The following is a 14325-nucleotide window of genomic DNA, read 5'->3' as shown; positions in this document are numbered from 1 at the left end:
GTAGAACGAAAATTATCAATCTTCTTCCACTCTAATAAGCATACCAATACCATCTAAGATTTTGTGTTATTATGGGTGAATCTTATAGTATTGTTTAAGGGTAATGGAGGTTGAAAATGAGAGAAGACGGAGAGAGCTGTATGATACATTAGAGATTAGAGATGATGATAGCTTGTTCGATGAAAACTCTCTTAGCAATGAACCTTCCAATGGCGCCAATGACACACCTTCCCATGGTCATGAGGAAGGCCTAGTTGAATAATCTCAGTCAGGCAGTGATGGTCAATGTTCAAACATTCAAAAGAATGAAATTCCTTACAATGTGGAGGAAGGTCCAAAAACTGGAATGCATTTTCCAACCATGGATGATTTGGTTAATTTCTACAAGCATGATGCCAGATTGAAAGGATTTTCAATTGTGATAAGATCGTCTTCTAAAGGCAAGAGTTCAGTTCCTAAATATTTTCTATTTTTCTTCCCTCTTGTAAAAATCGAATCATCTCCCATTGTTACAGAGCTTGGAGTGTGTATGAGATGGAAAATATAAATTTGATTCGAAAATAACAAAAAAAAAAGGATTAAATCAAAGATAGACACATGAAGAAAATTAAACCGAAAATGCTTGAGGTTGAATTGTGGAGTCTCTTACTTGAGAAGGGTTATGGAGTTAGAGATTGAGATTGGTAATTATTGGTTAATGGGATGGTGGGCTTTGATAGGTTATAGTAATGGTAAGCTCTAATAGGTTAAAAGGATGGTGGGTTCTGATATGTTATAGTAATGATGAGCTTTAATAGGCTAAAAGGATAGTAGGTTCTAATAAGTTAATGGAATAGTGGGCTCTGATAGGTTAAATGGGTGGTAAAATGGTCTCTAATTGGTTGAAAATTTGATGAAAAATAATAGATTAGAAAATTGGTGATATTTGATTGGGTGACCAATAATAAAAAAGAGAGAAGTTGCAAATTTTGAAATTTAAATCTGAAAAATCCATAAAGGGTTAAATAGACATTGTATATCTAAAAAATATTATGAATTTACTAAATTACCCCTTTTGTATGTTTTTGTACACCAAGCATTTTCCTTAACTTTTTACCTCATTAATATTTATACTCTCGAGTGATTAAATGTTAACATTGAGGAAATAGATTAATAATTATCGTTTTTACAGTAAAAAGATTAGGCTAACTTTTCACCTCATTAGCATTTATATCGAGTGGTTAAATGTTAACATTAAGAGATTAGATTAATAATTACTCTCTTTAAATGTTGAAACTCATAAGGGTAACATTATAAATATTTCAATAACTCTAATAAGGGATTAAAAGTTATAAAGATAATAATTACTCCTTATTAATCTCGTACAAAACTTTTTTAAGATTAAATATTTTAACGTTAAAAGAGAGTAATTATTAACTTAATCCTTAACATTTAATTCCTAGATAAAATATAAAATTAAATTAGGTTAAAAGTTAATTTTACCCATTTAAATATCCAAATAACATTAATAAATAATTAAAAGTTACAAGATAATAATTACTTATTATTAATTTTGTACCAAACACACTTTTAACTAAGACTATGTTAAGATATATCAAACGAGTCAACCTTCACTCATTTTAATTTTAGAATTATATTCAATTAAAAAAACATAATTCAAATAATTTTATAAAAAAATTATATATTTAGAATAAATTTTAAAATTAGAAAATCGATTTGAATAGAATCATAGCAATGAGTAGAATATTTGTAAAAATAATTCTATCCGAACTTGATTAATATTTACACTACTCAAACTCATTCTAAATTTGATTAAAATTTATTATTAATTACTCGAATCTATCCCAAACTGATTATTATTACCCAAACAATACCAAAACCTGTTTAATTATATATATATTTTAATTAATATTTTATATAAAAAATATTTTTAATTAATGATTTATATTTTAAAATTTTAATAATTTTGTAAAATATTTAAATTTATTTATTTAAATATATAATAATAATAATAATAATAATAATATATAAATATTGTTATAAAAAATATATATTTTTATATTTAATTATTTATTTATGCAAACAAGTTCGAATAATGAGTACCCAACATACAAAATTCAAACTCGATCAGAACCGTCATGAGTATTATTTTTCAAACTTGAATTCATTATAAACTTAATTATATACAATTCAAATTCGTTTTATTAGGGTTTGATCGAGTCGCATACCCACAAATATCTGGCTGGTTGCTATCCTGGTATCATTTGAAATAATTGATAGGTGAATAAATACATTATTTTTATTTATTTCTTATTTATAAAAAATAAATGTAACATAAATAAAAATACTTTAATTTTTTTAATAAAAAATTCATTAACTAAAATATTTTTATAAAATTATATCATTGTGAAATTTTTTTAATTAAACAACTAAATTCTAGCTATTCAAACTTTTCAACTATAAAAATCAATTAAAATTCAATTGACTTGAATTCTTTTATTTTTTAAACTTTTTAAAATATTCACAAGAAATTAAACTTTGCTCAAATTCAGTTTTAATACATTAATTTATAGCAATTCAACATTCCATGCCAACATAATAAATATATTAGCCACAAAAATGAAACTTTTTCCCTCATAAAAAGAAATAAATTATGGGGCTTAATTATAGAATCATGAGTTGTACTTCCACTAGACAATTACACCTAATTTAGAACACAGAGAGAATAGTTTATGATTATCAGCAATAGAATTAGGATTAATAAATCATTGAACATTTTATAATGAATATGCAATGTCAAATTAGAACATTGGCACATAAGCTGTATATTGCTTTTCCTTTTCTAATTTTGGTCCTTTACTTCATGGCTTATCTCATTAGCTTGATCTATGACAGATTCAATTAAAGACTCTGTCTCTTTTCCCACTTCTTCTACCTGCATGTTAATTCAAATGGGAATCATCATAAATCATAATTTAACAAATATAAAATTACTAACCAAACAAATGCTTCTACTTCTACCCCATTCCACTAATAAAAGTAAATTATCAAGATTTTATATCATAAAAATTAATTAATAATTAAAAAATAATAATTAATCCTCAACATTAAATTAATTAAAGTTAATTGTATAAATTCTTTTTCGTCATTTAGCTTTATACAAAAATCGATGATATTTTTTTTTTCTAATATTTTGTAGCATAAAGAAGCATGCGAGTTATGACCAAGTCAGGTTATGTGTTGATTAATGAATGAATTAGGAAATTCTGCCCCATTAAAGCTGTGGTCAAAAGGAAAAAAGGAAACCAAGAGCACATGGATTACCCTCAATGACTTTGAACAAGATATACAGATAATGTTAATGCTGACCTAATTGATGACATTAGTTTCGTATGGGATTAGTTAAAAAGAAAAGAAAAAAAAAAAAAAAGACAAAAAGGGCATTAGGTAAAAACCTTTTCAATGACTTCTAGTGCCAGATGAGCATCCTTTGCTGTTTCTTTGGCTACATTTTCAACAAAAGTTACAGATTCTTTAAGCTTCCCACCTTCCGGCAGATGATCGGCGACCTCTTCCGATACCTTCTCCACTTCCTCAGCCACCTTTTCTACAATTTCAGTTACATGCTCTGCGGTTTCCACCAATGATTCAACTCTGTCTGCACATCCAATTTCAAAGCTGAGTTATGGAAAACTTTATTTTTTTTAATTGAGAATTGAGAAATTCAGCTTCTTAATCCTTAGTACCTTTTAATTTCAATAATGGCCACCATTTGTTTCTCCAAAAGGGTATGATCACAGTTATTATCATTCCCAAAATCCACATTTTCCTGCTTGTTAACATGAATTTCATTTCACTATTAAAAATTAATATATGACTAATCTAAAATCTAACAAAGTAAAAAGGGTAAAAAGTCAACTAATTACCAAGAACCAGAAGAAGGATCGGAAGGAAGAGCTGGTTCTGGATGAACGCCATTGTGGACAACCATGTCTCTGCACCATTACATTAGAACAAGAACTCAGAGCTACAAATTTTTTAATCATAGATAAACAGGAAAATGTTTCGAATAGAGAGAGAGAGAGAGAGAGAGAGAGAGAGAAAGCAATAGTATTAATTTGCGTACTTTTTACTTCTTGCATGATGGAATTCCAAGCTGGTGTTGAAGATTTTCAGCCTCTGATTCCCCAGAAAATAGTACCTGTTCTTGTGATCTAACGTTGCCAACAGAAATCTGGGACTAAGACTAGAAAATTGAAATCTCTGATGGGTACTATGAGAACTGCAGGGAATAATTGATCTTCTTGTCAACATCATTGTGATAATATTACCATATGAAAAAAATATATATATGCGAGGCAAATCTATGCGCAGCTTATCGTTTGCAATCGCAGGGGAATCTCAGAAAATCAATAGGAAGAGTGTCTCAAAAGGTTTAGATTTGTTGCAGAACGTGCTTGGAAGGGAAGATGGCAGAATGCAGATGAGTTGACGAGCATGGATATATATATAGCTACTTGCCAGAAACACGCGTTTTGCGGTCTAGGAACAAGGAAATTATTATAAGTTGCTTATTATAATCCTTCTTTTCTGCCCGTTTCTTAACGCTTTTCATTGAAATTTCCTAACTTAATTCCTAGGAAAGGTGTTAATTCTTAAATATTAAGAGTCCCATTAGATATGCTGACGAGAAAATTAAATACAAAAACCAAAAATCCGCTGGAGTTCATGCGAGTTGTCGTGTTGACCTGCAGTTTGATTATGTGGTGTTTAACATTTAGTCACGACAACGTAGCATTTTTTACCATAGATTATTACTTGATTAAAAGGCTTTCCATGAAATATTATCCATTTCTTGTCTCGCTTTATTCCTCTTTCACACAACTTTTATACTCGGTACTTATTTGGTTAGAAGTAAGTTAGCTCAGGATTTTCAAGTTCCATAAAAATATTAGAGTACAACTTGTTTGATTGGTCATATTAATAGAAAGTCAAGAGTTTCACTTTCTTGCTTAACTTAATTTGATTTAGTGGTTAAAAAAATATTACTCACCTAAAAGAGAGTTTAAATATCTATTTTCACAATTTCTTAAAAAAATATTCTACTTCATTGACTGTACAAAAATTTACTTTTCTATTTTATCCTTACTTTTCTTGTCTTTTTTCCGTACTATGTTGTTTCATTATTTTGGTTTTGGTGATCCTTCTTGCATATAAACAGGAATTGTTTTAGCAAGAATCTTCAAACATTTTGAAAGGTGGATTCTTGTTTTATTATTTATTTTATTTTTGTGATTTTTTAGGAAGGGAATTATATAATTATTAGTTTTTTCAATTAAAAGCATATATATAGTTTTCTCTTTTTTTTTGTGTAAATTAATAGATGCATGGTTTTTATAGACTTCCCACATCTTATATGCTTTTGGGTCCTAAATGAAAATGTGTATAAATTCATTTAAATTAATTATTTTATTATAATAAAGTGTTATTAAAAATAAGTTTTTGCAAGATAATAAATATTCAAATTTTATACATATATATGCAGAAAAAATAAATATTCTCAATATAATAAATATTCACATTATATATATATATATGTACCAAAAAAAAATAGATTTTGGCAAGATAATAAATATTCACATTCTATACATATAACTTTATATATGTATTTTGAATGCTAAATTTATGATAATATTTTAATTTAGTCTCTTGATTATCTGCATCAACATGGTCTCTTCTCTGTATCAGGATAGTCTCTTTTAATTAATCCAATTATAAAATGTTATGCTTATAAGCAAATAGTATTTAAAATATAGAGATATTTATGTCATTTTTACTGTCATTTTTTATTAATATATTTTTATTTTCTGAGAATTTAACACACCAATCAAACACATTTAAACTTCATTTCTGAGAAATAACTTTCTTCAAAGATTTAAATAAGTTTTTCCTCAGACTATAAACTATTATCCTTGTGGAAAGATATAGACAAAAAAAAAAAATTTTCAGGCAATAACGTTTATCAACTTCCAAAGCACTTCCTATCTATGATACTATAATTTCCCATTGCAGCATATATAACTTGAGGGCCAAATTTCATCTTCAATTGTATAGTTGGAAGGTACGTAAAGCTTTGTGCATCAACATGTAATTCAAGGTTGACTTTTGTTGCTGCAACGAGGCCAAGTTATCAATTTAACTGTATTACACTACTTATGGCATAAATTACGTGCAAGATTGGTCATTAATCCTCTAATTGGCTTTATTATCATGTTTTCTGCTTTAGAGATAAATAATGTAATACCCCTATATTCGGTAATGCGTTCTACTGTTTCGGTGACCGGTGTCTGTCCGGACAGCTAGAATGCCTGGAACTACACTTAAATGTTAGTGAGGAGACATGAAATAATGAAATACAATAGAGAAAAATACAAGAAAAATAAAGAAAAAATAAGAGCAATGAAATGTGACTAAGTTAAACGAGCCAAAAACCGTAGCGATGGGTGACCGCACTGGGAAGTTGTGGCGTGGACCGTTGACTAGCCCTGGACCGCAGGGAACCCTAGGAAATATTTTTAAGATTTAAATAAACATTTATTGAAGTGTAATTGATGTTAGAAATGTCAAAGAAAATTAAAGAATTAGTAAAAAGAAAAACGAAAAATCAAGAAACCGACAAAAATCGGTATTACCGAAAAATTGAGAATACAAACAGAATAGGAGCATTTTGATCAATTGACACCTAAAGTTGACTTTTGACCTAAATGTCCATGAAAATAAAGTAGTATTAAACTTTGAAAATGTCATGAAAAATAAGAAATGTGATACATATTATAAATAGTGGAAGTTGGTGGCATAATTGCAAAATTAAGAAACTTTGGATTATTTAAATAATTAAGCAAGGTTAGTGCTCCACTAACCATGCTTAAGTGGCCATATATAAGCCATTTGGGACAGAAGATATCATCATCTTCAACCTCTCACCATTCAGCCGAAACCAATTCTCCATGGAAACTCCATGGCCGGCCACATGCATGAGCTCCACTCCACCATCTTCAAGTCATTATTTCTCCTAGTTGTCTTCATTAAAGTTGATCACCACACCTTGGGCAGCATTTAGGGAGCAAGAAAGAAAGGTTTTGATGAGTTTTTAACAAGCTTCAAATTAAGTAAGTGCTCATTTCCTCTCCCTTTCTTCATTAATGTTTGTCTTGGTGTTGAGATAAGTTGATTTATGGAAGAAATTTTGAGGCTTGATGAATTATGGGAGGTGTAACTTTCGGCAGCCATGGAATCTCAAGGTTAATGAATTATTTCTTCATGTAAATGGTGATTTGGGGTATTGATTTAAGTGCTTAAACGTATAGGAGTTGATTTCCATGTATATAGTTTGAATTGTAAGTTTGTAAATTGAAAATGGAAGTTTGATGTGTATGTGTAACTTGGGCAGCCTTATGGTGAAGTTGAAAGTGTTTAATTTCATGGAATGGGTTGTTAAATTATGGTATTGAAGGTGGCAGAATATGTATATAATTTACTAGTGAATATATATGTAATTTGATGGTGGGAGTGTTATGTGTATATATGGTTATAAATGGACTTTGTAATTTAGGATTTGTATTTGGTGTATTTAAGGTCATTGTATTCTGCCCAAAGTGACTATAATGTGAAGTGATGAATGGTTGTAGTATGATACAAATGTAGAATTAGGTTTGGGAAGTGAAGTTATAGCTATTTGAATGTGTGATGAGTTGGTGCTTCAAAAATGTGTTAAGGGCAGTATGTATTTTAGGCTATAAATGGAATTGTGTGACTTCAATTGGTATGAGGCCAATTGGAGGTGAAACTAGGAACAAAATGTGTCAACTTTCATGTTGAAAGCCTACCAAAATTCTGTCCGAAAAGTGACACTAAAAAACTGACCTAATCTGGAATTGCAATCTTGGTAACTCAGAAATTAACCATTTGAACAGCAGCCAGTCTTTTGGCCATAACTCACTCAAAACAAGTCCAAATGACTTGAAATTTATATCATTAGAAAGCTTAGACATAGGGCTACATCTTTTGTAGAGATCACAAAACCCAGAAATGACCATAAGCAAGTCAAAATGCTTGCACAAGTTCGGGTATAAAACCTGCCAGAATTAGAAGTGGCCTAAAAATGACCTAAGTTTGCCATTTAGTGCAACCTGTCCAGCATTAGTAAAATGACCATAACTTGGTCTAGTAATGACCTAAAATTTGTGGCAAAAGTTGAATAAGATATAGATCTACAAGTTTGTAATTCTGACCAGAACCCAGAAACTAAGGGAACTAGGTCATCCGGCTAGATCAAAATAGCATACCGAAACCCGATAAATTGCAATAAAATGCAATACAATTGAAAATGAAATTGGTAACATATACCAACATTAAAGGACTATAAAATATGACATATTGATAATATTAAAATTAATTCACCTAGTGTGTATTAAAGGTCAACATTATAGGTTGACTAATGAAAGCAATAGTATTAAATAAATTTAATTATTGAACCTTATTATTAGAAACAATTTAAATGAGTACTGAAACACTTTAAATTATGTGTTTCAGTTAGCAAAGACTCAGAGAAGGGAAAAGAACCACTGAGTCAAGGCCAAGAGGCTACTCATCAGAGGTTTGTGCACAACAGTTATTTCTTTTGAATTTTCACTTGAAATCAACTGTGGCAATTTGTATGTTATTGCTTAAATTGTGGAAAATTTGTTTGAATGAAATTTGATGGATACTTATTGCTTGAAAAATATTGCAAATGGTTTGAAACCATAGCTATCATGTATAATTGATTGAATTCCTCGCTAGCTTGTCTAGTGAGACGAATTAGCTTTGAATTCTTTCTTTGGCTGAAGTGTTAAGGTGTGTGCCAGTTGAGGACGAATAGGATGAGTACTCATATAATTGCTAGCTAGCTATGTTATTCCTTATTAGCCATTGGCTTTTGGGATGAATTGGACTTTGGAAACATGATTAAGCTGTGTGTGTGATTTATTGATATTTATTTAGACATTATGAAATGGAGTTTAATTCTTTATAACAGTCTCTATCTTTTGAATTTAACTATGATTTTAAGTATCCACGGTTTATATGATTTATGGCTTATGGTTTTAAATTGCATTTTCTTAATGTTGTGCACCACTGAGACATTGGTTCAGCGATAGCTTTTTCATTACTGTCGCAAGTAGACGGACAGACAAAGCAGCAGAGTAGACTGCTTGTGCTACACATTTTAGGATTTTGCCAGGTATATTGAGTATACCACCTACTTGTAATTTTTATTGTAATGTATGTGAACTGTATTTATATATTGTACTTGATCTTAAGCAGTTGTAAACTAAAGTTGTGAATTATTTTGGCCTGTAAAAATGTTATATTATATTTCTCTTATCTCAGCTTTTGAACTACTCAGTCATTTTGCATTCTATTTTGGAACTACTGAAAATGAGGTTGAATTGAGTTTGACAAATGTTGAGAAAATTGATTTGTGTTGAGCCATATTGGAGTTTGGGAATGAAACAAACATATTGGAAGTGCTTTTTACAGGTTTTTGAAAAACTGTTTTATTCAAAATACAGACAGCACTCTGCCGAAATTTTTATAGAATCTATTAATATTGCAGATTTGTTGTATAATTTAACTTTGAGTAAAAGATTTTAAAACCTGTCAAAAGTGTTCATCACTGTAAAAAGACATAAGAAATTGTTTAAAATCCCTTGTAGTGTATTTAATGGGTTATCAGTAGGTGAAATTTGATAATTCATTATGTATATTATGGGAACATATTATGCCTTTCGGAGGGGTAAGGTGTGACAAACAATATATAAGTTAGGAGAAAATAAGGGTTTTGTTCCTTTATAGCACCTATAATATATAGTAACATATATTAAAATATGAATATGGAAGACATGTAAAATTATTAAAAATAACTATATGCATCTCAATATGTATGTGCAATTAAAATTTTCCCTTTATTTATTTATATTTTAATTTTATTGATTTACAATTATGATATTAAAATTACATTCCTATTTTAGTTAATTTTTGGTGAATATTAAATTTCTATTTTATTCTAGAGTTTTTGTGAGTTTTAAATCTTAATTAGTCTTATTGTTGATCTTTATAATATAAATTTCAAGTTAAATACGTGTCACTTTCCATTAATAACTCCTTTTTATATTCTTTTATAATAATAATTATTTAATTATTTTTTATTTCTCTTTTAATTATCAATATTATTTACAATTCTACCTTAACATTTATGATTTAAATTATTTTTTTAAATTTATTTTTTAAAAATTAAAATCTTTTGTGATTAAATGTAATATTTAAAATTATTTGTATTATTTTTTAATAAATTTATTTATATAAAAATATTATTTACCACATGTCACCTCCTACAATAATAATAATAGTTTAAAATAAAAAATAATTTAATAACAACAACAACAACAACAACAACAACAACAACAACAACAATAATAATAATAATAATAAAAGGTCAGTATTGGCGATTAATTTAAAAAAAATGACTATTAATTAAAAAAAATGGACCATTAATTTATAATCTCATAATCAATTATGATATAATTTAATCAATCTTAAATTATTTCATATCTTTAATAAATATTTTTATTATATTGTTATATTTTTTTATTATTTTTATTATGAAATCTTTGTTAAAAAATTTGAGAGATAAAAAGTGTAATCTATATAAAAAGTTATAAAAATAAAATTTTAAAATTTGACTCATTTATAATTAGTATATATTAATTTTTATGTTAATAACTTAATATTCTTTTTATTTCATTTTCCTAAAATTAATTAATGTTTAAAATTATTATCATTATGGCTAACTTATAGTCATTTAATTGAAATAGCCAAATAAATCAGAAATATTTTAGTGTTATAAATATTGAATTTAAATGCTTTTATTATTATTTTTTAATTAAATAATATTTAATTATAAAACTAAACTTTTATTTAAATGGTTTTCATTTGTTTATCTATATATAATACGTTACATGGAACATTTGATACATATCAACTATTATTCTCTCACCAACTATTTTCATTTCACTTAAGTACTTTCAATTTTTTTTATTTACTTTTTTTATTATTTTTTTTAAAAGTTATTAATTATCATTTTCAAAATTTTTTTATTTAAATATATTTAATTAATATTTATTTAATTACTATTTTTTTATAAATTTCTTATTTAATATTTCTTAAACTTTTTAATATTTTATTTTATTATAAATATATATCGAATGCAATTATAATTAATATTTTGATTATTTATATTTTATTATTATTAATTTTCAATAGAAATATTTTCAAATTTTAATTAAATATCTAAATTTTTATGTATAAATTATCTCTCAATTATATTTTTATATAAAAGTAAAATTTCAAAATTAGAATGCAAATATGATTACATCAAAAATTTTACTGTAAATAAAGATGATTAAAAAAATAAAATTAAAATATTAAAATTATGAAATTATCTTTTAAAAAAGAGTATATATTTTTAATATTTATTATATTAATAAAAATGATGATATTTTAAAATTTTAATTTTTATGAAATATATTTATCTTTTATTATAAATTTATGTAAAATAATAACTACTTTTGTGAAAGGATTATTTTCTAAAAACTATATCAGATTAATAAAAAAAATTTACACTTTACAAAAATTTAAAGATATAATATTTATAAAAGTAATATAATAAAATATTATTTTTAATTAATAATAAAGTTATATATTTTAATTATTATTAAAAGTGAATAATTCAATTCATTATTAACAATTTAATATATTTTTTTATCATATTAGTGATAAAAAATTATATTTATATATTTTTTAAATAACATTATTTTCTCATTAATGTAATATATTTTTCGTAATCTTAAAAAAAATCAATTTACATAAATTATAAAATAAAATATAAAAATTTTATGAAATTTAAATTATTTTTTAAATAAAATAATTTTATTACATTTTAATCAAAATAACCATAGAAATTACTATTAATATATGTATAAAAAGAATAAAAAAAGTATTTCAATTAATTACATAATAAATTAATTAAAAATTTATTATTATAATAAATAAAAATTTATTCAAAGTAAATTAAATAAAAAAATTTAATTAAAAATTAATTTAATAATAATAATTTATCTTAAGCAGAATGTAATTAAAAATTAAATTAAAAAATAAAAATTATAAATGATGCATGCTATGCGTTGGATTATGCTCGTTTTCAGTATTTCACATTTGGTTGGTGGAAGTTTGTCAGCCAATTAATGGCAAACACCTTCCAGTCATTCCAGTACCATCTTCACTATAATGTCCATTCTTTTCTTTACTCTGCAGCCTTATTACCTTTCATACTCACCCTACATCGGTCTCAAAATTTTGCAAAATTTGATAGTCCATGCAGCCAACGATTTAGTAGTGTAGTCAATATATCATTTTTTGCTTTCGGGTTTTGTTAGAATTTTTTGCTTAACCAATTAGAGAAGAGCCAGAATTGTTTGGAAGTGTTTACGAAGATGAAGCACCTGGATAATGTAGGAAAATTTTGTTTAAATTCAATCCTTCATAAATCATGGAATTCAAATATAAAATAAATAAAATTCACATATTTTATATTTTGATTCATAATAAATTAAGTTTAATAAGTTTTCTTCCCTTCTGTAAACTACTCTCCTCGTGGAGAAGATATAGACAAAAACAATTGCTGGCAATAACGTATATCAACTTCCAAAGCACTTCCTATCTATGATACTATAATTTTCCATTGCAGCATATATAACTTGAGGGCCAAATTTCATCTTCAATTATAGTTGGAAAGGTAGGTGAAGTTTTGTGCATCAACATGTAATTCAAGTGTCACGACCCAACCTATGGGCCGGACCGGTACTAGGACTTGAACCAGCCTAAAGCCCCCGAGACCCGTAGTAAGCCTAACTATTCATTAACCCAACTCTAAGGCCCATTTGGGCCCAATTTCAAGAAATCAACCGGACAGAGTCTGGCCATAAAATGGACCTACTAACGGAGAGTTTTTCATTCACCCGACCTGTAAACACAATAAATACTCAATTGGGGAGCTCAGCTCACCCTCCACATACTCATTCACATCACACAGCCCCTCTTGGGCCCATCAAATCAGTCATCCATCACAATATGTAAAATTTCAATTTAGTCCTTATAATTGATCATTTTTACAAAAACTACCCAAACAAGCTCTAAAAATTCTAAAACTTTGCCCCGCGGTCCTTAGCAATATTACTAGGCTATTTCAAAAAGAATCATAATTTTCTGAGCTACCACAAATATTTTATGGATTTTTAATCCTATTTAAGCACAAGAAAATTACAAAAAAGCAAGGTTCGGGTTTACCTTTGCCGATTCTGACTCTGGGGACGCGTTTGGGACGTTTGACAATGGGGGGGTAGCCAAAACCTCGGTCCAATTCGGAGACTTTTCCGGTAACGGGTCTGTCTGGCTTGAAATTTGCAGACCCGGTCAACTGTCGAATTTCCGCGAATTGAGGATATCTACACGAAGCCCACAACACGGGGGTTAGTACATAAATTTTTCAGAATTTTCTAAGCTCATTTAATGCTCGGAAAGACACTGCGAAGTTCCGTGGGACCAACCGAAAAACGGTGTCGAAAAATTCGAAATTTATGTCGCCGTGAAGCTCTCGACGAATGGAGCGCTCTGGTACTCTCGGTTTTCTCGTGGGATTCACGGTTTGCGAGAAATCTAGCCCGAAAGTCAAAATGGGCTAAAACTTCTCGGGCAAAAATTGGACAAATCGCTCGATGGATTTCAGTTTTCTTGGTGTCTATGGAAAGCTCTCGCCGAGTAGATGATTTTAGACACAAGACCCGGTCTGATTGGTGGCCGGATCGGCCGGATTTTGGCCGGGAAGTCGAGGCGTCGCGCGCGCGCTGCGCGTCGTTTCTGGGGCCATTTTCCGGCGTTCCAGGCGGCGGCCGACCGTGGGGGAGGGCTGAGGTGAGGCGCCGGCGAGGTGGGGAGGCAGGGGAGGTGGCGGCGCGGTAAGGGGAGGAGGGAGGAGAGAGAAAAGAGAGAGAGAAGGGAGAAGGGTCGGATGTGCGCGGGGAAGGAGGAAGAAAAAGAAGAAGATCGGTCCGATTCGGTCCGGTTCGATTCGGCTGGTTCGATTCAGGATATAAAATTTTGAATTTTTACTCTGCCTCGGGACCGAAAACGAGGTCCAAAAATTCTGAAAAAATTCCAGAAAACTCAGAA

General features: G+C 28.6%; 1 protein-coding gene across 2 annotated transcripts; it reads right to left on the bottom strand.

Annotated features, from left to right (window-relative positions):
* Positions 1 to 2637: 2637 nt before the first annotated feature.
* LOC110657042 (uncharacterized) lies at positions 2638 to 4608 on the bottom strand. 2 transcript variants are annotated; one of them, XM_021814092.2, is made up of 5 exons: positions 4127 to 4608; positions 3927 to 3995; positions 3747 to 3829; positions 3456 to 3658; positions 2638 to 2935 (listed from the first exon to the last, which is right to left on the bottom strand). In XM_021814092.2, exons 1-5 carry the CDS (start codon positions 4315 to 4317, stop codon positions 2843 to 2845), a joined length of 639 nt encoding a protein of 212 aa, XP_021669784.2. In that variant the 5' UTR covers positions 4318 to 4608; the 3' UTR covers positions 2638 to 2842. The 2 variants fall into 2 exon arrangements, with proteins under 2 accessions (XP_021669784.2, XP_021669783.2); XM_021814091.2 differs by having other exon boundaries at positions 3747 to 3832; positions 4127 to 4545.
* Between the last annotated feature and the right edge of the window lie 9717 nt (positions 4609 to 14325).

This window comes from Hevea brasiliensis, chromosome 12 (genome assembly GCF_030052815.1).
Source record: "Hevea brasiliensis isolate MT/VB/25A 57/8 chromosome 12, ASM3005281v1, whole genome shotgun sequence".
Lineage (NCBI taxonomy): Eukaryota > Viridiplantae > Streptophyta > Magnoliopsida > Malpighiales > Euphorbiaceae > Hevea > Hevea brasiliensis.
The sequence above is the reverse complement of the archived record's forward strand: the minus strand, read 5'-3'. Positions and strand labels throughout refer to the sequence as shown.

What these genes read in the sequence shown, in the direction of transcription:
- LOC110657042 (XM_021814091.2), bottom strand. Translation starts at nt 4,317, where the DNA reads ATGATGTTGACAAGAAGATCAATTATTCCCTGCAGTTCTCATAGTACC. An exon ending in CATCATGCAAGAAGTAAAAA is followed by an intron (nt 3,996 to 4,126) that starts GTACGCAAATTA and finishes GTAATGGTGCAG; the next exon opens with AGACATGGTTGTCCACAATG. An exon ending in CACTAGAAGTCATTGAAAAG is followed by an intron (nt 2,936 to 3,455) that starts GTTTTTACCTAA and finishes ATTAACATGCAG; the next exon opens with GTAGAAGAAGTGGGAAAAGA.